This window comes from Symphalangus syndactylus, chromosome 22 (assembly GCF_028878055.3).
Source record: "Symphalangus syndactylus isolate Jambi chromosome 22, NHGRI_mSymSyn1-v2.1_pri, whole genome shotgun sequence".
Lineage (NCBI taxonomy): Eukaryota > Metazoa > Chordata > Mammalia > Primates > Hylobatidae > Symphalangus > Symphalangus syndactylus.
Window position 1 is genome coordinate 49,610,413 of NC_072444.2, and position 27,736 is coordinate 49,638,148.

Sequence of the window (27,736 nt, forward strand, 5' to 3'; positions counted from 1 at the left end):
GTTCAGTACCTAGTAGTGTATTTGCTGGTTCATTGGGTAAGTATATGTTTAGCTTTTTTAGAAACCACTAAAATGGTTATACCATATTGTATTCCTACCAGTAGTTTATGAGAGCTGTAGTTTTCCTGCATCCTCACCAGCATTTAGGCAGTACTAGTCTTTTTCACAATTAATATTTAAACTAGAAAATTAAGATATTCTTGTGTGTGGAGATAGGTATCTTATTGGAATGTTTAATATTAACATTCTAAGCTGTGAAAGTTAATCGTTACATATTGTGGAAAATCATACCTGTAATAAGAAGACCAAGTTTCAGGGAGGATGTATGTTAATTTGAATTAGGTCACATTCATCATCTGTTCTTTGATCATTAACTTTTTGGAGGTTTTAGGATGAGCCTAACAAATAATTACCTTTTTCTCCTGAAGTCAAAGCTAGTTGAGAAGTTGATGGTGAAGTTAGGGCAGAGCATCAGCTTGATTACTGAAAATGCTGCCTTACAGAACATGGCCTAGAACATGTGACAAAACTAGAGCTGAACATGCCCTGCAGTCAGTGGCAGAGCTGGAAGTCTCACGGGCCCCTCGCAAGGGCTCCTGCCCTGGAAGTGTCTTGCAGCATAGATGAGGAGCAGAACAATCTTCTCTACAGGCAGCTAAAAATGAAGAAAACTGAGCCATGCGCCTCTTCCTGTCCCCAAACTTACCCATCAGCCATTTCATGCTTTTTCCCCTGTTGGACGTCGCTCCATGTGGAAACTACCAATACAGGAGAAAGGAAGGAGATCCCCCTCAACAGGGTTTACTTTTCTCTGGCCACCTGATAAGAATTGTTTTCAAAGATTCATCAGGTGTACTTAATGTTTGTAATTATTGGCTCTTTCAGGTCAAAGTTGCAATCCTGAAGTACATTGAGTCTCTGGCCAGACAGATGGATCCAACAGATTTTGTAAACTCTAGTGAGACAAGGCTTGCTGTTTCTAGAATCATAACCTGGACAACAGAACCAAAGAGTTCAGACGTGAGAAAGGTATGTCCAAGGGAACCAATGTGTAATTACAGATTGTTCCTGGGCTTGTGTTAGAGAAATGTATTTAGAAACTTGAAAACCATGCCACCCACCCACAAACTTTTGTCACTAAGGCTCTGCTGTTGCCCTTTTCTCTCTCTGGCTCTGCCCAGTTTTGAATATAAAAATGAAAATCTGAAATCTTGCACGATGGGCTTATGGTTTCCCCAGGTATCTATTTTATATATTTTCCAATATGAAATCACTAGTAAATTAGTGTCTTTTACACAGATGTTTGTTTTCCATATATCAGTTTGTAATATGTACTTTGAAGTCAAAATTACAGATCTAGGGCTAGCTGGCTACAGGGTCCCTGATCGTAAAATGTGGTTGAAAAGTTTGATAAGATGTAATAGATGCTTAAAAAAGAGCAAACATCTTTCAATATGTAGCACGTAAGTATATGTGTGATATGTGAGTATGTGCTTATGTAATGGAACTTAAGTATTGCCTGCTATGTGCAGAAACATATTTTATATTTGCATATTACCTCGATTAGGGCCTGTTTGGGACAAACTAGCTTTGGTCATAATACCCACTCCCTGTGGACATGCACATTAGAATATTTGAACGAGGACTTATTGTCCTTACTATTCTAGTCAGAACATTACAGATAATTTCGAATTATTAGCCTGAGGCTCCAAAAACCTCAACTTATTTTAATACTAGCTCAAGCCAAATTTAAATAGAACATTAGATATATTGCCAGAAATCACTTTGTTCATTTACTGTTTGAATGAGCTTCAACACTTGTTTTCAGTTATTTTGGGTTATACAGTGTTAGTTCACAAAGCTTTATCTCCACTGGCGTGCTACTTTCCATGCCTGCCCCCCTGCTTCTCCTTTCCCATTGTGAGGTGTACTTCTCACCTTCACACCTACCTTATACCCAGGCTCTAGGACAATAATCCTGATCTTCAGAGGAATTTCAGAAGATTTAGATTAATAGTTCACAGTCCTGGCTGCAATTAAAATCAACATAGATTTCTGAGCTCTGTTCCCAAGTAATGTGATTTAATTTGTATAGGGCAGAGCCTAGACACTCTGTTGTTTTTTTGACTGGGGTTCCTTTCACTCTTGGCTGATTTTTAATACACAGACAAGGCCTAGTCTTTTGGGCCATGGCCCTGGAATGAACCTCAAGACATACAGACTACTGATATAGTCTTGATCTGGTTCTTGCAAATTCTCTTGCTACGCAGTGTTGCTCCTCAGTATCTTCAGGACTAGGCTTGTCCTCTCTGTTCCCTGGCATCTTCCCCACCTCCCTTCCTTGGACCTAGAGTGTTTGTGCTTCCTCTAAACCCACTTTAGTGGTTAGGGCCCTGTTACCCTGGGCAGTTTCCTTCAAACTGATGGAATACCTGCCTGGTTTTCTGTATATTGTAAGCTCAGTGCACTCTATCTTGATCATAGAAAGCTTCCTAGAGAAGATAAGATTCATTCTCAGATGTGGAGTATGGATGCAGTTTGCATAAGTGATGAGTTTAGGGGAAGAACAGTAGTCATGTTTAAGAAACGAGGTTTGTCTGGGAACAGTGAAATAGACTGATATGTCTGAAGCAGAGGGTTTGGAGTTGAGCAGTAAGGGGACTGTTTTGCTCACTCTGCATGCTCAGTGCCTGGCATATACCTGGAGTAACGTACTAGGCATTGATATGTTTTGAATGAATTAATGAATGATAAACACCCATATGGAAATTATTTCATTTCAAATGATATTTTGAAGCCATCATTTTTAAAACTATAGTTTTGAAAGTTCCCTTCTTTTGACTTCTTTATTCGTTTTCTGTTATATAACAAATTACCACATACTTAGCTTGAAACAATACAGATTTATTATCTCACAGTAATAAATCAGGAATCTGACATGTGTTTTCTGGGTTCTCTGGTTGGTGTCTCAAAGGCTGAAACAAGATGTCATCTGGATCTGCAGTCTCATCTGAGTCTGAGGTCTTCTTCCAGCTCATTGGTTCTTGGCAGATTTCAGTCTCTTGCAGGTGTGGAACTCAGCTGCCTGCTTTCTTCCTGATTGTCAACGGGGAGCCATTCTCAGCTAGTAGAGGCTCCTAGGAAGTTTGCTTGTTCAAAGCTATCGGGAGAATACATGAAGAAATAATATCTAAGAAACTCCCCAAATTTGACAAAAAACATTACACATCTAAGTAGCTCAGCAAACTAAAAAAATTTGTTTTGTTTGTTTGTTTGAGACGGAGTCTCGCTCTGTCACCCAGGCTGGAGTACAGTGGCGCGATCTTGTCTCACTGCAACCCCCGCCTCCCGGGTTCACGCCATTCTCCTGCCTCAGCCTCCCGAGTAGCTGGGATTATAGGCACACACCACCACGCCTGGCTAATTTTTGTATTTTTAGTACAGAAGGGGTTTCGCCATGTTGGTCAGGCTGATCTCGAACTCCTGACCTCGTGATCCACCTGCCTTGGCCTCCCAAAGTGCTGGGATTACAGGCGTGAGCCACCGCGCCCAGCCAAGATTTTTTAATAAAAGGATTCACACCTAGACACATAACATCTAATTGCTGAAAGCCAAAGAGAGAATCCTGAAAGCAGCAAGAGGGGAGAAACTCATCCCATGCACAAGATCCTCAATAAGATTAACAGCTTATTTCTCTTCAGAAACCACGAAGGACAGAAGGCAGTGGATGACATTGAAGGTGCTGAAAGAAAAAAGCGCTCATCCAAGAATTCACTGTTTGGCAAAACTCTTCTTCAAAAATGAAGGAGAAATTAAAACAAAGCCAGCCATAGAATCTCTCTCATTTTGAATCTCCCTGATGCCTTTTAAGGGCTTGCCTGATTAGGTCAGGCCCACCCAGGATAATCTCCCTTTGGATTAACTCAAAGTCAACTGATTAAGGGCCATAATTACATTTTTGAAAATCCCTTCTTCCGTGTTAACACAATCATGGGAGTGATATCCATTATATTCACAAGTCCCGCTCACTCCAAGGGTGGGAGAGGTTATATAGCGTGTAATACGTTATAGGGAATCTTGGGGCTGTCTTAGTGTCTTGACTACCAGGGCTTTAGTGTCTCTTTTAGGGGGTTGGCAGAAGGCTTCCAAAATTATTGGATAATTCCTTGGCTCTTATTTTAGGAGGGTGATTTTTTACCTATCTATGCAAATTGTGATGTGGTTCAACTTACTTAACAGATGCATGTCTGTATTCTGGCACCCTCTAGATTTTTTTTTTTTTTAATCATCCAAGATATCTGTGGCTCTAAACTATTTGGCTTTCAGTAACATTCAGCACTAACTAGTAAAGCATTACTTTTGATTCAAATAGGTGTATCATAGGACAGTATTAAAATAGATGTCCTCAAACTCTAGGGGACTGCAGATTAATCCTTTTTGGAGGTAGATTCACTTTTATTTAAATTCCCTGTTTCGATGCACCATCCATTGAACATTTATAAATATAGTTGCTTTTGTAAGTGTTGCAGCTGCCTTACCCAAGAATATGAGACGTTCTTGAAGCACTGTCAAAATGAAGGTAGTGCCTAAATAAGTTAAAATACTTAGAATTGCGATGTAGTATATATCACTACTCTAAGATCTAAAATTGATAAGATTCAAAATTATTTTAAACTGTATAAAAACTAGTACCATTCTTATCTAGATCATTTAACACACTAAACATAAAATACATGTCTGTATAAATAAACTTTGTTCTGCCTCATCCTTCATTTCCAGAGTTTTTTAAAGGTTATATCAGGGATTATGGAAATCTTGGTGATTTAAAAGCATTTTGTGATCTTAAACCAAGTTCTTCTGTTAATGTCCTGCTTTAATTTTTTTAGGGTAGGTATTCTAAATACAGAAGAGTCCTTCAGTCTGAAATTTATATAGTAAATTCTCATATTAGACTCATCTCTGGAGAATACTTTATGTAAACAGTACCTGGGGACTTTTCAGACAACATAATTCATTCTTTAAGTCCATACAACCATATTTGTGAAAGCACTTTTAAAGCATTTTAAACTGACAACAAGCTGATATAACCCAGATTCATTGATTTTAGCATTTTTAATGTTTTGTTTTCCTTCTTAGCTCAGTATATTGGGGTGTTTCACATTGTGGAGGGAGGGGTGCTTAAATTGTTAAGGTGTTTTTAAAATCAAAACATGAACGAATCACCAGTGAGGTGTGCTTACCACACTGAGACTGGTTTGAACAAGATGAAAAAGCTCAACCCAGTCTGTAACTAGCCTGCTTTATTCCAAAAGTAAACTTTTCCATTTTCTCTGTGTGGGAGCCCTGACTAGTTTAGTTGTGTGATGAAACTATGCAGACGTACACTAGACCTTTCTTAATGCACTGTGTTGACGTAAGATAATAGTATATATTACTGATAGAAGGTGGGTTCTGGAGTTTGACCTTCTGCCTCTGCCACTCATTGGGGTCGGAGCAAGTAATTTAATCCCTGAGTTCTTGTTTATTATCTGTAAAATGGGAATAATAATACTTGTCTCAAACTGGGCATGGTGGCGCATGCTTGTAGTTCTAGCTTCTTGGGAGGCTAAGCCAGGAGGATTGCTTCCACCCACAGAAAGAGACCTATCTCTAAAATACATAAATAACACTTACCTCAGGCATTACTGAGAGGATTAAATTTCATAAAGCTTATTAAAACTTAGACATTTTATTTGCAGTTGCAGCTCCACTATTATTGTTTGAGGATTGTTTTGGTTTTGCTGCTGTTGTTATTTATGGAATAAACTGAGTACCAGAATTTTTTCTAAGATTTAGAAAGCCATGTGATCAATCAAAGGGAATGTGGTAATGGCAATAGAATTTTAATTACATGTTTACATTTTGGAATTTACAATGCCTGTATGTTTGCTTATCACATGTGATTCTCTTTGTCAAATGAAGCAACAGATTTAGCCCCCCAAACCTTGTTTTGAGAAGTGTGGGCAACAGAGGCATGGCAAAGAAACCTAGAAGTATAAAGATGCTGTTGGCTAGAGCAGGGAGAAGTATTAATACATAAATTGCCTTGAAAAGGTGAGATATCTAGTTGACTTTTTAAAAAAATATGATTATAAAGGCAGCATGCCTCTAGTCTGAAAGCTAAGGGTTTTACCATCAAGTAACTGGATCTCAGCTTAGCTGTGACTGCGAGTCTCTTTCAAGTCTCTTTTGTTGTTGTTGAGACAGTCTCGCTCTGTCACCCAGGCTGGAGTGCAGTGGCATGATCTCGGCTCACTGCAACCTCCACCTCCCAGGTTCCAGCGATTCTCCTGCCTCAGTCTCCTGGGTAGCTGGGATTACAGGCACGTGCCACCACACCCAGCTAATTTTTGTATTTTTAGTGGAGACGGGAGTTTCACCATGTTGGCCAGGCTGGTCTCAAACTCCTGACCTCAGTTATCTGTCCACCTTGGCCTCCCAAAGTGCTGGGATTATTACAGGTGTGAGCCACCACGCCCGGACTCTTTCAAGTCTTATTTGGACATCTTCCATTTCATCACCTGAAGCAAGAATACTACTTTCAAGATTATTAAGTAAAAGACCTAGTGATACTACTGAGGGTTAAAACTGGCAGCTACTGTTATTATTCTGTTCTTCCTTACTTTCAATCATGTGTGTCTCGCTGATTTTATCTAAGAAGCCAAATGCTTTTACAGCTAACAGATTGCCGTGTTTAGGCACTTTCTGCTTCTCTCTGATTCAATCCTCCCAACTTTCCTGTTTGCCAGTCCTCGCTTCAGCGTAGTCGAGTAGGTGAGGATTTCCCCACTAGGTCAACTTCAACCTGCTCTGGGCCTGGAGAAGGAAACTTGGAAGAAAGTTGTAAACAGGTAGATTGAAAACTGTGTACTAATTTCAAACAGCACACTTGACTGTTTGCATTTTAGATTATTAATACCAGTTGCCCTTGTGAAGGCTCTGGGAAGCTTTTGAGAATCTAAAATAATATAATAATATATGAGCGTGTGTATGTGTGCCTGTCAACGTTTGTGTTGTGATGTGTTTTATGATTAACTACCTTCTCAGTGATATAGCCATGTTTGTGTCGACCGCTACCATATTTTAATAGAATAGTAAAAGCAAGAGATATTAGGCTGACACAGTGGCACACGCCTGTAGTCCCAGCTACTTGGGAGGCTGAGGCAGGAGGATTACAGGACTTCAAGGCTGCAGTGCACGGTGATCATGCCTGTGAATAGCCACTGTACTCCAACCTGGCAACATAGCAAGACCCCCATCTCTTGAAAAAAAGAAAGGAGAGATACTAAATGAGAAATGTCTGATGGTTTTGAAATAGTTTCTCTTTGGTGACTTTATGAAGCAATTTTTAATGAGAGTCTGAAGGAAGCAGTGAGTTGTTTAATAAATTGGAAAACTCTGCCTTTCCTCTCAAATTTTGTTTTCCCAAATTAATACCAACACTGAAGTGTTTGGCAAAGCTTTGTTTTGATCTGATCTGCTAGGAAGAATTCCTTTCTGCTATAAGATGTGCAACATTCAAGACAGTTGATGTCCTTGGGAGTTCTCTTCAAATGGTAGCAGTGAGATGTGAAGAACCTTTTACAAACCCCACCTCTCAAATTCCTCTATGAGGGTGTGCGTGGGAACCATTTTATTTTAAGTTGCCATGTGATCCTTAAAATAAATTGCCCTAGGGTTGCCTGTTAGAAAAAGTCAGCAGTACTCTGAGTTTTTCATCTGGCTGCCTAACGGTCTTGCTTCTTACGAAGACAACAGTTCAGATACGCAGACAAGAACAGTGGTGTACTCCACTTTTTGAGTCACTAGTGAACATGAGCTATGCCCCAGGCTTTTTTAATGCATCTCTCCAGCGCAGTTCCATATCTGGAATTACTTGTTTAATGAGATCATGTTATGGTAATGATAAATATAACCCAGTTTTCTTCCTTGCTTGGATTCCATGTTTTAACCTCTCACTAATTCAGAGGGTCGGAGATAAAATATTTGAAAACAGTAACAGTCTAATTCCTTGCAAAACTCTGATGTAAAATCTTTTAAAAATTGGATACTTGGGCCAGGCACTATGGCATATGCCTATAATCCCAGCTACTCCAGAGACTGAGACAGTAGGATTGCTCGGAGCACAGGAGTTCGAGGCTGCAGTGCACTATGATTGGACCTGTAAACGGCCACTGCACTCTAGCCTGGGCAATGAGACCTCCATCTCTTTTTTTAAAAATAAAAAAATGTATATTTAAATGATACTTTCTACTGTTTCTAGAACTTAGATCTTATTTTTAAAAGATTTTACTTTGGAAACACTCTAAGCTTCTAAGTTAATACTTTGCATCATGAAAAGCCTCAAGTTAGCTTGTGACATTAGATAACATCCTGGGAAGAAATATTGTCTCTTAAATAAAGGCGGTGGCACATTTCACATAAAAAGCATACTGTTCAAGAATGTAATCATGTATTTTATAACTTTCAAATGCCATTTTCAATCAACAAAATTTAAGTGCCAATATTTTTTAATTAAATTGATGACATTGATGTGTTTTTCCTGCTACAATTCCAGGCTGCTGCTTTCTTTCCTCCTTGTAGTGCATTATTTTTCTGCATGCATTGTTTTTTCTTTTTCTAACACCTAATACAATGTTTTTTAAAAATACGCAGGTTACTTTGCATGAGTTTTGGAAATTGTTCTATTATACAAATATGCATATCAAATTAACAGTACATTAAGTTGGTGAGATAGATTCCTTCAGATAATTTGTTTAAAATGTTTCCAAAATGAAATGTAGAAAAGTATATTTTAGTACGATTAATAATAATGCTTTTTGCCCATGTCATAAAAATATTATGACCACTTATTTTATTTGGGTGGAAAAGGTATTAATGACTGTATTTGAAATTAAAGGGGAAAAAAGTAATGTACTTTTGCCCAATACTGTGATTAATGAATTAATGAATTAATTTCAAAATGTTAAAAAAGTAACTTTTGATTATATTTTTAAATTCATAATTCTTATTTTTGGTTAAATACCTTTGGGTTTTTGGATTTCTTTTCCTTCTCCATGCACAAAATAGTAATTTTGTCCTAACTGGACCTATAATTAATTTTAGCATTGTAAAAGCGTTGCAATATTTTGTGATGTTTATTTCCAAAATAATTTCTCTGCAAGCACATTTTTTGTGTAATATTCTATGTCATGGAAAAAAACTCTGAATAATTACTGCAATCTTAAAAACTGCAGTCTTTGGAAAGACCTTATGTTTGTAAAGTCTTTATGGTTAAAAACGAAAAAGAAGTGATTATATTCACAGACAGTTTTTTGTATCTTTTTCTTTCTCTTGACTCTTAGAAATTAATTAGAAATGCCAATTAGTATTTACTAAATTTTTTTTGGCTTAGCTTTTGTAAATGAAAACTATTGTAATTAATTCCTCAGGCATTGTGCTTTAAGCTCAGATTGCCTGCTACTAAATCCATAGAAAGCACATCACTTACTAGAAGCCCGAGTCTCATTGACCACTCTTGTTCCAGCTCATTGCTTTGCCTACCTCGCTACCACAATCACTACAAGCAGGCTTGCAGTGTGTTGACTCAATTAATAAGCAAAAGTAGAACATTTTCCAAAAGGCAGAAGAGCATGTTTTTAATGTAGACTCCTTTGAAATCTGGTTTGCTTCTCAAAGTCTCTCTCCTTGGTTTATAGGTGTAAAAGTAGAAGTTTTTCTGAGGTATTTATACTCGTTTTCTCATGTTTCTTAGTCAAGAGGAGTATGGCTTCTCAAGATAACCTAATGCAGCTTGTTTAAAAATATGTGCTTTCCAGGGTGCACTGAGATCCCTGTTCAGTTCTGAATTATTAAAGTGGGATCAATCTTAAACTTTTAAAAATTTTTTAATTGTTTCATTTACCTACTTAACCAGCTTCCTTCCTAGTACGAGACAACAAAAGAAAAGTTCTAGGAATTTATTATTAGTGTGCTGTGGAATTCCAAGGCCAGGGCATTAAAATGAAGCCAGAGTTTATTTTCCAGATTGAAGTCAGACTGCTTATGATTGGTGTTATTTTCTTCAGATGCTTTTTTGTTTTTGATGCCTAGAATACCCTCTTATTAGTGATTTTACTTATAAAATATTTTTTAAAAACAACTTTAATCAACATTTTGATGAAGAACCTATTGTACGTTACATAAATTAATCATGGTTCCTTTTTCTAGGCAGCACAGATTGTGCTAATCTCTCTGTTTGAATTGAATACTCCTGAATTTACCATGTTACTTGGTGCCTTGCCAAAAACATTCCAGGATGGTGCCACCAAACTCCTGCACAACCACCTCAAGAATTCCAGTAACACCAGTGTGGTGAGTGCTTTGGTCACGATTGGTGCCTATGTGATGTCCATGACCTCTGCGTAGCCCTTATCTAGAACCTACTCTAATAGAATACCCCGTTTCCTTGTCCTCTTTCAGGAAATGTCGAGCATCCTGAGGATGGGGCCATCCTAAGCCCCAGTGAATGAATGAATCTGAAATTTATGCCGTTTTTTCTCAGGTTGTTCAGTCAGCTACATTTTCACTAGGTTATCCAGTTATTCATTCACTGAGTTGGTCTTATTTTTCAACACTGGAAAGATGCAAATGCTGAATTCTGTCTGTCACTCTAGCACACCCAACATCAGTCATTCGACTCCAGGAGTGCCTGTATGATGATTATTCATTTTTGGTTTATATACACTTAAAATTGGCCTTAATGATTCTAAAGGAAAGAAAAAAACATCCTGGGCAGGTTCTACCCATTTATTTACATGTGGGTTAAAAGACCAAGGAAAGAATAGAATATATTCTGTATACAGCCCTTGAATAAGGATGCCTATTCTGCTTCACCCCAGGGCTCTCCAAGCAATACAATTGGCCGGACGCCCTCCCGACACACCAGCAGCAGGACCAGCCCCCTGACCTCACCCACCAACTGTTCCCATGGGGGTCTGTCTCCAAGGTAAGGTCACTTCTTTACTTTCCACAGAAGTAAAGAAACTAAAGCATCTTAATTGCTGTGCAGCCTATTTCTAGATTTTTAGACTAAGCTAAATAACAAAAAGAATATTGAGTATCAAGAACCGTGGGTTCTAGTCCTCACTCAAATTGTAACTATATAATCTTATGCAAAGGGGTTAACTTCTGTGGTAAGATGAGTGATGTGTGCTGAATGTTCTCTGTGGTTCTTGTAGCTCTAAACACTCACTAGTACCTAACAGTACCTACAACTAAAAGTTTGCATTTAGTACTGTTTTACATAGAATCCATGTAGAAGCTCATTACCTGTTGTGCAAGTGGTAGAACCTGAGGGTATTTAGTCATCCAAGCCAACTTGTGATAGTCAGTTACACCAAGTCTGGGGTAGTTTTTCAACCAAGTAATCATTCTAAACATAGTTGCTATCATGTTTGAAGCAGAATGCTGCTCTGAAGGACTGTGATTTAGAATCTGGGAACTAAAATTGGATCAACATTTCATACTCTTGTTGGGATCATGCAAATATTGGCCCTATAGAAGCTGAGGCAGTGATTTAAAAAGAGAAACTGCTTTGTCTTGAGGTCTTTAGATAATACTTCACCGTCTGACGAGAGCCTTTAGAAGCCTGCATGGTGGCTTTAGTGACCCCCTCACATGGGCTGGGAGTTACCCATGGCCCCACTCAAAGTAGTTGCCCTACAGGCCAAAATTTTTAGGAGAGAGCCAGTGTCTGGACCAGCAAGGGGCACACATGCTCTGTTTTTCTACAGGATTAACTCTTCGGGATCACTAACAATACAAACCAGTAAGCTTTTGTCCTGAGGGCTGCTGACACCAGGATCTTAAAATGAAATGAAAATACCACAAGTATGCTATTTTCCCTTTAATGGGACCTTGTTACTAGGAAGATATCAAAACATAATTGCTTTTACATTTAGTTTTTTAAATGATCAAGAATCTCCCACACTTCTTCCTTATCACTGAAGGTTTCCAGTTCCTCATATCCTTTAAATACTTTGGAACATAAGAAATTTGTATTTTCCTCTTGGTGAAACAAAGTATTTTCTATAGCTATCTTATCTTGCTGTTTAGATTGCCCTTATGTTTACTCCCCCAAATGTCCCTCTGCACTATATTTAGGTAGACTGCAATGTGATATTATGTCTCCAGATTTGGTCTGTGTTGTCATGGCTTCAACAGGCTGTTACAATTAAATAATTGATACCAGAGACTAATGAAAATATGCTTGACTTTTGAATATGATGGTACAGTGGTGACAGTAAAATCATAAAATTATCTTTCCTAGTGGAGAAAATTATGTGGAAAACTTGAATTTTCTGTAAATTGTTGCCTCTATCTAGAAGAGATAGTTATGCAACATTAATTGGGAAGTCTTTTCTTCCATAATATACAGTTCATACATCTTATCTTTTAGTTATTGCATTCTTAGGGTGGCACATTCTTTAGTAAGTCAAAAGGTATAACTCAAATTAAGCATTTTATTATTATTTGGACTAATCTAAGTAAAAACTTGATAGTGCTGTTAGTATCATTCATGAGAGCTAAAACTGTCTAAGTCAATCTCCATGGGTCCTCAAGTCATTAAAAATTGTGTTTTTCAAGGTCATTATTCCTTCTTAATTGGCCTCATCTTAATTTTTATTTATAGTTACAGATCAATGGAAGAAACAAAGAGATTTATTTTCAATATTCAGTAGTTCATGTGTGGTCTAAATATTTTCTTGTTATCAAATTCTTCTTTAGGAAATTATGTAGTTTCTTTCTTGGGAAATTTTTTTTTTAACTTGCCATCATTCAGTGCATAAATAGCCAGATGGCCTTAGCCAACTTGGGCTCACAGAAGAAATGATTTTTCTCACAACTAAAACTGTCCAGCAGTGGGAGAAACTGCTTCATGTTATCATGTCACTAGAAATATTCAAATAGGCTACATATTTTCTAACAGGAAAATGGTAAAAGAAATGGATTATTGCACTAAATAGAATTGACTAGGTTACCTCATTTAAGAAGACTATAGACAGATAGACAGATCTGTTGTATATAATCTCAGCTATTTTTTCTGAGCATTGCTCTTAAAATGCTGATTTTCTGTGACCTGCCATTCCTTTTTGAGTTGTCTTGACCAGACAGTGTTAGCCTTTTATTCTGTAAGGGAAAAGCTATTACCAATTATTTGTTTTCAGTCAAATTAATTAATTAATTAATTAATTTATTATTTAGAGACTAAGTCTCACTCTGTCACCCAGGCTGGAGTGCAGTGGCATGATCTCTGCTCACTGAAACCTCCGCCTTTGGGATTCAAGCGATTCTCATGCCTCAGCCTCCTGAGTAGCTGGGACTACAGGCATACACCACCACACCCAGCTAATTTTTGTATTTTTAGTAGAAACGGAGTCTCGAACTCCAGACCTCAGGTGATCCGCCCACCTCTGCCTCCCAACATGCTGGAATTACAGGCATGAGCCACCACACCTGGCCTGTTTTAAGTCTAATTTTAACTGTCAAAATAAATTTTTTTTTAGTCCAAAATTTCTATACTTGGATCATGATGATAGTAAGAAACTATTCTAAAATGATAAATCTGATAATTGTTTAAAAATATCACTAGTGGCCGGACATGGTGACTGATGCCTGTAATCCCAGCACTTTGGGAGGCCATCGTGGGAGGATTGCTTCAGCCCGGGACTTTGAAACTAGCCTGGGCAACATGGTGAGATCCTATCTCACTATTTTTTAATAATAAAAAATTATCCGGACATGGTGGTGCACACCTGTGTTCTCAGCTACTTGGGAGGCTGAGGTGGGAGGATTGCTTGAGCCCAGGACATGGAGGGTGCAGTGAGCCACCATCATGCCACTGCACTCTAGCCTGGACAACAGAATGAGACCCTGTCTTAAAAAAAAAAAAGTACATATATATATATATATCACCAGTGAGGAAGTCATTTTTTTTTATCAACCCAGTAGTAGTAGAGATGCTGTAAGATAATAGGTTAAACTTTTGTAAAACATTCCGTTAGACATCATTTCTATGTGAAGGAATAAACTTCCTATTCCCAACTAATACACAAATACCACTTGGTATTTGGAGAAGAGATCTATGTGCTATAAATATGTGAAATGCATATTTATATTTTACCCAATGTGATTTTATGGTAAATGAAAAACTGAGTTGCAAGGGGCTTCAGAAGTCATCTGAAGTCCATTTCCTTTAAGAAAAAAAAAGTATATGGTAGTCCTTGCTCTGGTGTGCTGTATGTTCTTGGCAAACATGTCATAGAGCAGGGTGACTCTGTAAATAGCATGTATGTCCCTAGCAATAGGAAGTAATTTTTAGTCATCTTCTTGTGAGAGGATCCAGAGTATGGGTAGAATCAAAGTGGGGCTTAACAGGGAGACCCCGCCCCACACTCGGAGGTTGATGTGTCTGCCGCTCCTTCCCCAAGCAGAGGCCCAGCCTGAGGTGTCACCTGCATCCCTCCTGTGCCCTCACCTCCAACCCAGTGTGTGCATCTGACCCAGTGTGTGCCCCACACAGAGGCCAGTGTGTCTTTAGGCCTCTGTATGCTAGTGACTTTGCATCTCAATGCCTTATTTTCCTTATAAAGCAGAGCCATACCTGTGCTCAGGGGAGACTAGCATGCAGAGAGGTTCCTGCTGTGACGATGCCAATGAATGCCAGTGGCAGGCAGGGCTGCTCTGTAGGTGCTCTGGCGCTGATGCCATGGACTCCACCCATGGCCTTACCCCACATCACCAGCCAGCCCAGCTCCGTACTTTCCCAGTCTCTCCCTCCATCCTTTTGAATTGCAGCAGTTGTTAGAACTCTCCTTCAGGGCCTCTGCAAGCCCAGGCACTGAGTGATATTTGTGAAGGGAAGATGAATACTTGTGTTCCCCAAAGAATTTCAGTTCTCATACTAGGTGGTATGAGCAGAGGGATTTGGTTTTTATGACTCTGAGCTGGCCAGCTGAGACTTAACACGCTAGCCCTCTAGTGATGCTACTGTTGTTTCAGAAGAAACAGCTTGTGCTGTCTCTGAATGCCATCCAACTTGATCACAGCCTCAAAGAATGCACTGCTCCACGCTGGAGAGCTCTGGTCAGAGTAGCACGGTCTCTGAGTCCTCCTGCTGGAGTCCCTCTGGTCTCATTTGAAATGAGGCCCCATGATACTTCTTTGGTTCTTTCTAAAATAACTGATGAGTTAACTGAAAGTGAGCATCCATATTTTCTTGTGTATTGTGTTATGTCCTTCCCAGTGCATGCAGATACACACACCCCCTCATACTCACATATACACACAGTCTCATGCATAGACACTCTTGGAATCCCATGTGATTTTAAGTAGTAAACACATTCCATGGTTGGGAGGGGAAAGAATAAAGTAGTCTTGTCGAGGACCAAATTGTAAAACAAAATTTGTTCCTTTCTCTGTATGATGAAGTGCAAATTTTGCTCTGATTAATATAACGTTGTCAAGGAAAGAAGACTAAGACACTTAGTGTGTAGTGCTTTCCTCCTCCCCTCCCCTTTGCTTTTTGTATTTCTCTCTCTGATTTTCCTCTTCTGATCACTGCAGTCGGTTATGGGGTTGGAGTGCCGACGGGTTAGCGAAGCACCCACCTCCCTTTTCTCAGCCTAACTCCATCCCCACCGCTCCCTCCCACAAGGCTCTCAGGCGCTCTTACTCTCCCAGGTAACAAGCTACCTGTCAAACTTGTCTGAGGTGTCACAATATTATTGCATTTCCAAGGTCGTCTCAGGTCTTTGGGAAAGCCTCTAAGTTGCCTCCAGTGTGGTCCCTTTCTTGGTGTCACATAGCAGGAGTAGAGCCTTGGTGAGAAGTGTGAGCAGGTGTGTGATCTTTGCCAAATCTCACAAATATGGTTCCTGCTGTGTCACAGGGACAGATGACCCTTTATAACCTGATCAGATTCAGATTCATCACCGCCCATTATTGTGGGCCTTTCTGTACAGTACAGTGCTCAGCCCCCAGAAAGATCTCAGGAAATGCTGTGAGGTCAGCGTGGGCAATAGTGGGAGCAGTTTCCTTAGCATGCATCTAAAGTGCAGAAGGCATTCCCCTGAGAAGCCAAAGAGACCTACTCTTTCCCAAACCACACCCGTCATTCTCAGCCATGCTATTGACTATATATAGCTGATTTCTTTCCTAACATACTGTCTTATGAGGGCAGTCTGAGCACACAGATCCAGAAAGGAATCCCCAAGAGGCAGGATAACTGTTACAGCTCACTAAGGATGCCCTGCCTCTAAGAAGGAGAACTGTCAGTCACCTCACACACCCCCACAGTTGATGCTGAGTACAGTATCATGGACACTGATTATGCAACAATGTTATGAGTCTGGAAGAAGGGGTGGGCTTCCCTCAGATGCTGACAGATGGTAAATCTGTGGTACAAAGAAGGGTCCACATAATACTGCAGATGGCTATTTCAGGGTCTCTTGGGGATGCTTTTTATAAGTAAGGTCCGAAGATCAGAGAGTCTCTTCCCTAGAAACCTGTTAGAGCACCGGGCAGTCCAGCTGTCATTGCGCTTTGTGAGATGAGTTTCTACCCTCTATGATAGAGGGTGTGATAGGAAAAGGGTTAAAAAAAAAAAACAAAAACGGCCTGTTACTTTTGAAATGCTTCATAGATAGCGTTTGCACAGATTTGCATTCTGATTTTTGTGGAATACAAATATAATCTACATAGTGAAGCCAAAAACAGTAAATGAAATATTTTAACAACACCTTCTTTTTGAAGCTGTTATACCTCTAAAAGTCATTTCTAAAATGTACAGAGAACCCTGCGATGAATGTTTCTAGATACACAAGGTTAGGGCAAGCAGGTAAGGAGACGGCTGCTGTCTTCAATGTTAACAAAGCAGGTCACTCCTTATGTTGACCTATATGCCCTCGTGGGCACTCAGCTTCACTGCCAGCCAGCCATCAAGATTGCCCCTCCAGAGCACATCCCGTTCCTAGGATCATCTTTCACATACGTACACAACGATACATGTTGACCTAACTCATTAAGAGAGAATGCTTACTAAATACTTATAACTTCTGTTGCCCATTGGAGGCAGGGATAGTTGACTAGAGACTTTTACATTTAGAAAACCTATCAGTTACATAAAATTAAGAGGGAATCTGTGTGTCTGTCTCTTTGCTCTGTGCCAAAATCCTATTGATTCCATAACAAAGAATGACTATCCTTATTCTATACATTGTACCCTTTTCCTACAAAATGACAAAGAAGGCAGACTTCTCTCTCCAGTTTCTCTCTCTTGGAGACCTGACCCCGTGTTCTCTTCCCTCCCCATGACATGGATCCTTTAGCGGGCAAGCCCAGGGCCGCATTCAGCTTCCGTGTTGGTGGCATGGCCTAACCTTAGGTCAATGACTATTGGCTGATTAAGGAATTCTCTCTAATCTAAAAAACCCTAAGAAAGCCCTTCTGGAGTCTAACTAGAGTATTTACAGGTGATCAGAGCCTGACTCTAACCCAAGGATTATGTCCTGGGGTTGTCTCAGGGCTGAAACGAGACAGGCTGTGGAGCAGATGGCAGATTGAGGTTTCCCCAGGTCTCTTCTCAGCAGCTTCTGAGGCTGTCCTGCTGCTCCCTCATATACTGCTTGTGAGGACACAATATCTACCCTCCCTGATGATGGCTTTCATGGGAAGTTCCTTTTTCCTTTAGGTGAGAACTTAACAGATACTGATTTGGAAAAAATACAATTCAAGCCAAAGCATAAAAATAGCAAAGAAAGTAGCATGGTCCGTTTCCTCCTAGAGGTAAGCAGTTATGCCTCTCACCTGCAGCTCACAGTTTTAGCTTCATACCAAGGAGATACTTCAAACCTCAGGGTAGTGAGTCTAAAAGAAGACACCTTCAATTGTTCTTAGTTCTGCAAATGGTGCTCCTGAATTGGGAGTTTGAGTTGGTTTATTAATTGAAAGTGAGAAGGAGGAAATTACCAGGCAGAATCCTTTATTTTCTTATTTTAAAAAGAGGCTATTGTAATAGTGAAGTGATGTGATTTGAAATGAAATATTTTTAAGAAAGTTCAGGTTAAGAATAATGAGATGAATTATCTGAAAGCTGACATTATCTGAAGCGACATATGGAAAATAATATTGTGACATCCCTTAAAAAACTTGAACGTTCCGCCAGACTTCCTTTTGTCCATCCCATCATTCTTTCAGTTTTTTGGATTTTTTTCTTTGCATGGGCTATGCTGTTATTTTTGGTTGTTGTGATTAAAAGTATCTTAAGGCATTTTTTTACATCTTGTATATATATTTTTTGTTTGAGTCATAATACTCAGTCTTTATATATAAAAAATAGTGTACTGGCCAGATGTATAAATGCCTTGTCCATACGTAAGCTAGTACTGTGGTGTCCTCAGAAGAAGGAGGGGAGCCTCTGGCCCCTTGGTCCTGCCTTCCTCACATCTAAAGAGTGTTGCCTCTTTGACAGACAGCCTTGTGAACATAGAAGAGGTTGAGATCTTAAATTCTCTTCAGGTTTTTTATTCTACCTCCTGTCAGTTTAGACATGGAATTTTAACAGCAAACCTGTTCAAGGTTCACATTTCTTTTTGTTTGACAGTCAAGTCAATCTTTGAGTTGAAATGTTTTTTTTTTTTTTTTTTTTTTTTTTTTTTTTTTTTTGTGAACTCTCCAAATACAATTGGGTTGTGTATTTTCTTTTATTCATCAGGAAAGGTGGGTTTTATCTGGGCCATATTTGCAATTCTAGACAAATAGCTCCCATCTTTGAGATTGTGGTCAGCTCTTGGGCTCTAGAACCTACCAGCACCAGCCCTAGAAAACACTTGGATCATTGCAACATCAAGCCAATAGAGATCTGGCCACTCCAAGTGAGAGCTCTCCAAATCTTATCTTGCTCATCTGCCCAAAATTTTTTTTTTTTTTTTTTTAAGGCAGAATACTTAAGGAAGAGTATTTAGTAAATGTTCATCATTTTTACATTACAGGAACCTCACTTTGGGAATGTACAGGATTGGTTGTGTTGCCCTTAGGAAGGATACTTAGTTTCTTCAGTTACTACTCTTTTGAAGAACAGGAAGATTGCTTTTCTTTAGTCCTTAAACAGTGTTGCATGCTTACTTATATACAGCCAAGGATTCTTTGCGTGTCCCTAGCAATCCTCAGTATAGCTCAGGACTATTTTAAAAATTAAATTAGACGAATTCATCTGATCTTTTCTTGAAATTTTCTTGAAACAAATGACATTTAAACTAAGATTTTAACTTGCCCTTGGTTGACTGTTGCTTCGTGTTTTGCTTGCTTTATGCTGATGTATCCATCCCATGCCTTTCTTTTATATTCTCAGGATGGTTTTTGTTATCAGGATTCTCCCTGTTTCAGGCACTTTCTAGACATCTAAAAGGCACTTGTTGACAAACTGCAGTGCACCAAAAAGGATTGTTTGGCTTTTTTGCTTCATTTCATGTTTTGCTGTGCGCATTGTCTATAAAGACAGCAGTCAGTAACACTTTTTTGTGAACAACAAATATTTCTTGCTTTTATGAGGATTTTTAGATGTCTATCCAGGAATGTGACTTTTTATAAAATCTGCTTTGATTACAAAACTCCAAATAGAAGCATGTAGAAGAGTCTGATATTAATAGCAAGCTCCGGGGTGAGATGATGTGAGAGTTAGACTTTCTGGGCCGGCCTGTTCGTAGGGTGGATCTGACTTTGAGTCTAGGGTTTTTTGCTTTGTTTTGTTTTTTGTTTTTTGTTTTTTTGTAGGGTTTTCTTTGTTTTCTGGATTGGATACCTGGAATTATAACCTAGCCTTGTGAGGTCATTTACTTTGCTCCTTTGAAATTTGCTTGTAGTACTAGCTTTATTTCCAACTGCCCATTCCTCTTAAGTTTGTACATTTGAGACCAGTAACAACCAAACTCCTTTTTTCCATCTTCGAAATAAGAAAGTTATTTTTCCACTTCCATTATCTCGTGCCTTCAGTCACCAGTGTCACTCTTTGAGTTCCTACATTCTCGTGGTTACTGTTGTTTCCCACTGGTTTTTATTGAGTGCTCATGTAATGTGTTTGGCAGATTTAACAAGGAAGATGTGTAATTGTCTGGTGGTGGTACTCTAACAAAAGATGTCTCCTTTTCATTCCAAATCACCCAATAAACAAAACTATAAATATATCTTATTCTTTAAGTTGTGGGAAGTAACTTATGCCCGTATCTCAGTTCTATGTATATGCCTCGATTTAAGAAATAAAATATTTTTTATCTTTAGCATGCTGGACTATGATACAGAGAACCTGAACTCTGAAGAAATCTATAGTTCTCTACGTGGAGTTACAGAAGCCATTGAAAAGTTTAGTTTTCGAAGCCAAGAAGATCTGAATGAGCCAATTAAACGAGATGGCAAAAAGGAGTGTGATATTGTAAGTATCCCTAGGCTGAAAGAGAACTCTGCATTAGTTAAATGACAGATAATGAGGCTTCTGAACACTGACCATCATGATTACTGAGCTTCATCATTACATTTTTATCCTGTAGTTAAAATAATGTTTTCCTTTTAGTTTTAGTTGACATGTAATAATTGTACACATTTATGGGATACAAAGTGATATTTTGATACATGTGTAGAATGTATAATAATCAAATCAAGGTAATTCGTACATCCATCACCTCATTTATCATTTCTTTATGTTGGGAACATTGAAAAATTCTCTCTTCTAGTGTTTTGGAAATACACAATAAACTGTTGTTAACTGTATTTACCCTACAGTACTTTACAGCAGCAGTCCCCAACCTTTTTGGCACCAGGAACTGGTTTTGTGGAAGATAATTTTTCCACAGACCGGGCCAGGTAGTGGGAGGATGGTTTGGGGATGATTCAAGCACATTACGTTTATTGTGTACTTTATTTCTGTTGTTACTACATTGTAATATATAATGAAATAATTATACAACTCACTATGGTAAAGAATCAGTGGGAGCCCTGAGCTTGTTTTCCTGCAACTAGATGGCCCTATCTGAGGGTGCTAGGAGACAGTGACAAATCATCAGGCATTAGACTCTGATAAGGACCACGCAACCTAGATCCCCTCGCATGCACAGTTCACAATAGAGTTGACGCTCCTATGAGAATTTAATGCTGCCATTGATCTGACAGGAGGCAGAGCTCAGGCAGTAATGTGAGCGATGGAGGGTGGCTGTAAATAAGATGAAGCTTCACTCACTTGTCCACTGCTCACCTGCTGTGCTGCCCAGTTCCTAACAGGCCACAGACCAATACCAGTCTATGGCCTGGGGGTTAGGGACTCCTGCTATAGAGCATTAGAACTTATTCCTCTTACCTAGCTGTAATTTTGTAGTTATTAACCAGTCTCTTTTCCTCCCCCACCCCCACCTTTCCCAGCCTCTAGTAACTACAGTTCTACTCTCTACTTCTATGAGCTCAACTCTTAATAGTTCCCATAAATGAGTGAGAATATATGATTTTGGTCTTAATGTGCCTGATTTATTTCACTTAACATAATGTCCTCCAGTTCATCCATGTTGCTGTGGAATGATAGGCTTTCATTTCTTTTTATGGCTGAATAGTGTTCCATTGTGTATATATGTCACATTTTCTTTATGCATTCATTTGTCAAGGGACACTTAAATTGATTCTGTATCTTGGCTATTGTGAATAGTGTTGTAACAAACATGAGGGTGTAGGCATCTCTTTGATACACTGATTTCCTTTCTTTGGATAAATTCCCAGTAATGGAATTGTTGGTTGTATGGTAGTTCCATTTTTAGGTTTTTGAGAAACCACTATATTGTCTTCCATAATGGCTATACTAATGTACATTCTCACCAATGGTATACAAGAATTTCATTTTCTCCACATCCTCACCTTTGTTATTTTTTGTCTTTTTTATAATAACCATAAAATAGTATTAAGAGGCCCAAGGTAATTAATTTTACAAAATTTCAAAAGAGTAACCCTCAGCTATCTTTTCAAGGAATGTTAAGTGCCTTTTTTCTCAGTTTGCTTTTGTTTATTCTGGACATAGTTTTGTTTCATGATGTAGTAAAAATGGTGAGCCTGAACCACACACCACCATGGCTTTCTGAGAGCTCCAGTCTCATGGGAGAGGCAGACATATAAGCACAAGATCATGGTTCAGTGAGTATGGCCACTGCTCAGCATCCAGGAGACCTGTGGCTAGTTGTGGTGCCCAGGGAGGATGCTGTATTAGTCAGTTCTCACACTGCTATAAAGAACTACCAGAGGCCGGGTGCGGTGGCTCACACCTGTAATCCCAACAGTTTGGGAGGCTGAGGCGGGCGGATCATGAGGTCAAGAGATCGAGACCATCCTGGCCAACATGGTGAAACCCTGTCTCTACTACAAATACAAAAATTAGCTGGGCTTGGTGGTGCACACCTGTAGTCCCACCTATTCAGGAGGCTGAGGCAGGAGAATCGCCTGAACCTGGGACGCAGAGGTTGCAGTGAGCCGAGATTGCGCCACTGCATTCCAGCCTGGTGACAGTGAGACTCTGTCTCCAAAAAAAAAAAAAAAAAAACTACCAGAAACTAGGTAATTTATAAGGAAAAGAGGTTTAATTGACTCACAGTTCCACAGGTTGTATGGGAGTCGTGGCTGGGAAGTCCCCAGGAAACTTATAGTCATGGCATAAGGGGAAGCAAGCACATCTTCACATGGTGACAGGAGAGAGAGAGTGAAGAGGGAAGTGCTGTACACTTTTAAACAACCAGGTCTCATGAGAACTCACTATCATAAGAACAGCAAGGGGGAAATCTGCCCCCATGATCCAGTCACCTCCTACCAGGTTCCTCCCCCAACATTGGGAATTACCATTTGACATGAGATTTGGTTGGGGACACAGAGCCAAACCATATCATTCTACCCCTGGCCCCTCCCATATCTCATGACCTCACAATTCAAAACACAATCATGCCTTCTCAAGAGTCCTCCAAAGTCTTAACTCATTCCTGCATTAACTCAAAAGTCCAAGTCGAAAGTCTAATCTGAGCCAAAGCAAGTCCCTTCCACCTATGAGCCTGTAAAATAAAAAACAAGTTAGTGACTTCCAAGATACAGTGGAGCTACAGGCATTAGGTAGATGCTGCCATTCCAAAAGGGAGAAATTGGCCAAAACAAAGGGACTACAGGCCCCATGCAAGTCTGAAACCCAGGAGGGCAGTCATTAAATCTTAAAGCTCCAAAATAATCTCCTTTGACTCCATATCTCACATCCAGGGCACACTGATGCAAGGAGTAGGCTCCCAGGGCCTTGGGCAGCTCCACCCTTGTGGCTCTGCAAGGTACAGCCCCTACAGCTGCTTTCATGGACTGATATTGCGTGCCTGTGGCTTTTCCAGGCACACGGTGCAAGCTGTTGGTGGATCTACCATTCTGGGATCTGGAGAACGATGGCCTTCTTCTCACTGCTCCACTAGGCAGTGCCCCAGTGGGGACTCTGGGGGGGCTCCAACCGTACATTTCTCCTCTGCACTCCCCTAGTAGAGGTTCTCCATGAGGGCTCTGCACCTGCAGCAGACTTTTGCCTGGACATCCAGGCATTTTCATACATCCTCTAAAATCTAGGTAGATGCTCCCAAACCTCAATTCTTGCCTTCTGCATACCCACAGGCCCAACACCACATGGAAGCCACCAAGGCTTGGGGTTTACACCCTCTGAAACAATGGCCCAAGCTGTATGTTGGCCCCTTTTAGCCATAGCTGGAGCTGGAGCAGCTAGGATGCAGGGCACCATGTACCAAGGCTGCACAAAGCAGCAGGGCCCTGGGCCTGGCCCACAAAACCATTTTTCCCTCTTAGGCCTCCAGGTCTGTGATGGGAGGGGCTGCCAAGAAGTTCTCTGAAATGCCCTGGAGACATTTACTCCATTGTCTTGGCTGTTAACATTCGGCTTTTAATAACTTGTGCAAATTTCTGCAGCCTTGAATTCCTTCCCAAAAATGGGTTTTTCTTTTCTCCTGCCTGGTTGGGCTGCAAATTTTCCAAACTTTTACATTCTGCTTCCTTTTTAAATATAGGTTCCAGTTTCAGGTCATTTTTGTGTTTATGCAAATGAACAGAGGCTTTTAGAAGCAGCCAGGCCATATCTTGAATACTTTGCTGCTTAGAAATTTCTTTCACCAGATACCCTAAATCATCTCTCTCAACTTCAAAGTTCCACAGATCTCTAGAGCAGGGCCACAGTGCTGCCAGTCTCTTTGCTAAAGCATATCAAGAGTGACCTTTACTCCAGTTCGTTATCTTCATCTGAGACCACCTCAGCCTGGACTTCAGTGTACATATCACGATTAGCATTTTGGTCACAACCATTCAACAAGTCTCTTGGAAGTTTCAAACTTACTTTCATTTTCCTGTCTTCTCATCCCTCCAAATTGTTCCAGCCTCTGTCCATTACCCAGTTCCAAAGTTGCTTCCACATTTTCAGGCATCTTTATTGCATTACCCCATTTCTGGTGCCAATTTTCTGTATTAGTTAGTTCTCACGCTGCTATAAAGAACTACCTGAGACTGAGTAATTTATAAAGAAAAGAGGTTTAATTGACTCACAGTTCTACAGACTATACCAGAGGCCTGGCTGGGGAGGCCTCAGGAAACTTACAATCGTGGCAGAAAGGCAAAGGGGAAGCAAGTATGTCTTCACGTAGTGGCAAGGAGAGAGAGAGAGTGAAGGGGGAAGTGCTACACACTTCTAAACAACCAGGTCTTATGAGAACTCACTCACTATCATGAGAACAGCAAGGGGGAATTCCACCCCCATGATCGAATTACCTCCCACCAAGTTCCTCACCGAACATTGGAAGTTGCAATTTGGCATAAGATTTGGGTGGGTACACAGAGCCAAACCATATCAGATGTGCAAAAGAGATTGTGTCACCTCTGAACTGAAGCATGGAGGTCCAGAGGAGTTTGTCAGGTCGAGTAGGAGGGTTGTAGTCAGGAGGGCCTGTTTGAAGACTAAGACATGGATGTAGGCATGGTGTGATTTCCTATTTGAAGTGGCTGAAGTGGAGAAGAGTGGGCATGAGGAGTGGTTGGGGAGATTCAGAGCAGGAAGGATGTGCTCACTGGGGTATTCCCAGCCAATGCCTTGACTTCACCCTGGCGATACTAGAGTCATTGAAGGATCTTTAAGCAGGGAAGTGGCATAGTCATACTTATATTTTAGACAGGCTACTGTAACTATGGAATGGAGAATAATTCAGAAGGAAGTGGGATTGAATAGGGCATGAGCAGAAACAGAAGAATCAGAAGTCTTCTGGGGCTGTTGAGCAAATGCTAGTGCAATTCAGTGAAATGTTACCCTAGAAGGAGATGCTCTCTTTGAAATATAATGAATTCTCTTTTGAATACATGCAAATTTCAGGAATTGTGGAATATCCAAGCAAATATATCCATCAGGACTTTGGATATACCAGTCTGTTTCAGCCAGTGATTTAGGCAGAAGTTAGATATTTGAGAGATATTGATTAGTTGCCTGAAGATAACTAAAGAAAAGTGAGTAAGTGAAATTACCAGGTAAAGGATAAGGACAGAATCCTAAGGAGCATCAACACTAAGGGAAGGACAGAAGCTAGAGCTGACAGGAGGGAGACCAGGAGAGGGTGGTGGCATCGAAGATAAGGGAGACTATTTCAGGAAGGACATTCTAGCCAAAGGGGCCATGCTGCAAAGAGATAACAGGTCACATATGAAATGAAAGGGCTCCATTGGATTATTTGCTTATTATCCACATTAAATGTTCTATTTTAACCTAAAAGATTTAAAATACACATTTACTTGCCAATGTTTTGATGTAAAGACCTTTCCTTCGAGAATGGGCTCACTGGATTTCCATGTTTTTCTTCTTAAATAAACTTTACACGTAGTTACAGTCTGTAATATCCAAAGTTAGTTTCTTCCAGGAGTACATTGGATCTTGTGAGCACAGTTGAGTGCAGAGTTGAGAATGGAAACCAGATCACAGTGAGTGAAGAAGTTGAGGAACAAACTGGAGAGAAATACGGATCAAAGGGCATTTCAGATGGGAGAGATCTCTCCCAGCAGGGCCAGTGGAGAGACGAACCTTGCCTACACAGTGGAGGGGAGCAGATGATTGAATGCAGATCCTTCAGGATGTGGGGATGTGAGATTAGGGCCCAGGTGGAATGACTGGTCTTAGCTAGGGAGGAGGACGGCTTTAGGGGCTTGAAGCAGGAGGTAGAGCGTGTTCCTACTGCCGGTTTCTCAGGGCAGTGGAAGGAGGCCTGCTTTGAAGCGGGGGACTTGTTGTGAGGAGTGTGAGGAATGGGGGAATCTGACTAGGGAAACAGAACTCCTACCAAGAACAGTAGAAAAAGTGGATGCATGAGGGGTTACTTTTTCCAGTTATGGTGGCTCACGCCTGTAATCCCAGCACTTTGGGAGGCCAAGGCGGGAGGATTGCTTGAGCCCAGGAGTTCAAGAACAGCCTGGGCAACATAGGGAGACTCCTGTCTCTAAAAAAAAAAAAAAAATTTTTAATTTATCTAGATGTGGTGGTGTGCACCCTGTAGTCCCAGCTACTCGAGAAGCTGAAGTGGGAGGATTGCTTAAGCCTAGGAGTTTGAGGCTGCAGTAAGCTACCATTGTGCCACTGTACTCCAGCTTGGGTGACAGAGTAAGATTGTGTCCCTTAAAAAAAAAAAAAATACACACACACACACACACACACACACACACTCTTAATATATGCCCAAAAAATGATACTTAGAAAAGTGAAAAAGAAGAAATCACCATCTCTAGAGATAACCAATGTTAACATTATAGGGTGTATTTTTCTATTCCTTTTTGTATATTTATACATATGTGTGTGTAGGGGAGTGTGAGGAGTATTGTTTTTATAAAAGTAACGTCACACTGTCCATCTGTTGAGCACAGGGCATGAGCGCTTTTCCGTCAGTTCCTGTGTGAGTTGTGGCTGCTCAATGATTCCTCCTGTGGATGATGTTCTGTAGATGGGCACCCAGTGTCCTGTTTCAGAATATTTAGATGGTTTCTGATTTTGTCAAGTGTAAAAATACTGTGATGAGAGTTGAAAGGAGTGAAATTTGGGAGGGAGAAAGTAAAGAGGGCAAGGCCCGGGAAGCCTCAGTGTCACCTAGGGCCAGGTGGAGTGGGGGAGCGCAGTGGCAGAGCTGCAGGGCCAGGAGGAGTCAGGAAGCGCCATGAAGATGCCATCTGTCAGAGAGATGGCTGCTCCTGCTGGAAAATGTGGCCTCGAGCAGCAAAGCTAGGGTGGCAGTGAAAATCAGAGAATGGGCCAGGCATGGTGACTCATGCCAGTAATCCCAGCACTTTGGGAAGCCCAGGCGGATGGATCACCTGAGGTCAGGAGTTCCAGACCATCCTGACCAACATGGTGAAAACCCATCTCTACCTAATACAAAAGATTAGCCAGGCGTGGTGGCACATGCCTGTAATCCCAGCTCCTTGGCAGGCTGAGGCAGGAGAACATCCACACGGGAAATGTTTGCACTGTAAGGAAAGGAAAACAGAAGGCAGCGTGCATACCGGGTTCCTGCTGCGTAAAGCCTGCGTGGAGACACGCACTGAGGTAGTAAGGTTTTGTTGTTAACGGTGATTAGAATTGGGA

General features: G+C 40.4%; 1 protein-coding gene across 10 annotated transcripts in view; it reads left to right on the forward strand.

Annotated features, from left to right (window-relative positions):
- The window catches only part of CLASP1 (cytoplasmic linker associated protein 1), a 303,251-nt gene that overhangs the window by 243,123 nt on the left and 32,392 nt on the right, over positions 1–27,736 (forward strand). For 7 of the 10 annotated variants that reach the window (XM_055262139.2, XM_055262140.2, XM_055262138.2 and 4 more), the window contains 4 exons: positions 886–1,029; positions 10,249–10,392; positions 10,920–11,026; positions 20,356–20,506. In XM_055262139.2, coding sequence (XP_055118114.1) covers positions 886–1,029; positions 10,249–10,392; positions 10,920–11,026; positions 20,356–20,506 — 546 coding nt within the window. Of the gene's footprint in view, positions 1–885; positions 1,030–10,248; positions 10,393–10,919; positions 11,027–15,645; positions 15,763–20,355; positions 20,507–27,736 lie in introns of all 10 variants that reach the window. The other 3 variants (XM_063631296.1, XM_055262135.2, XM_055262136.2) reach the window with 1 other exon arrangement.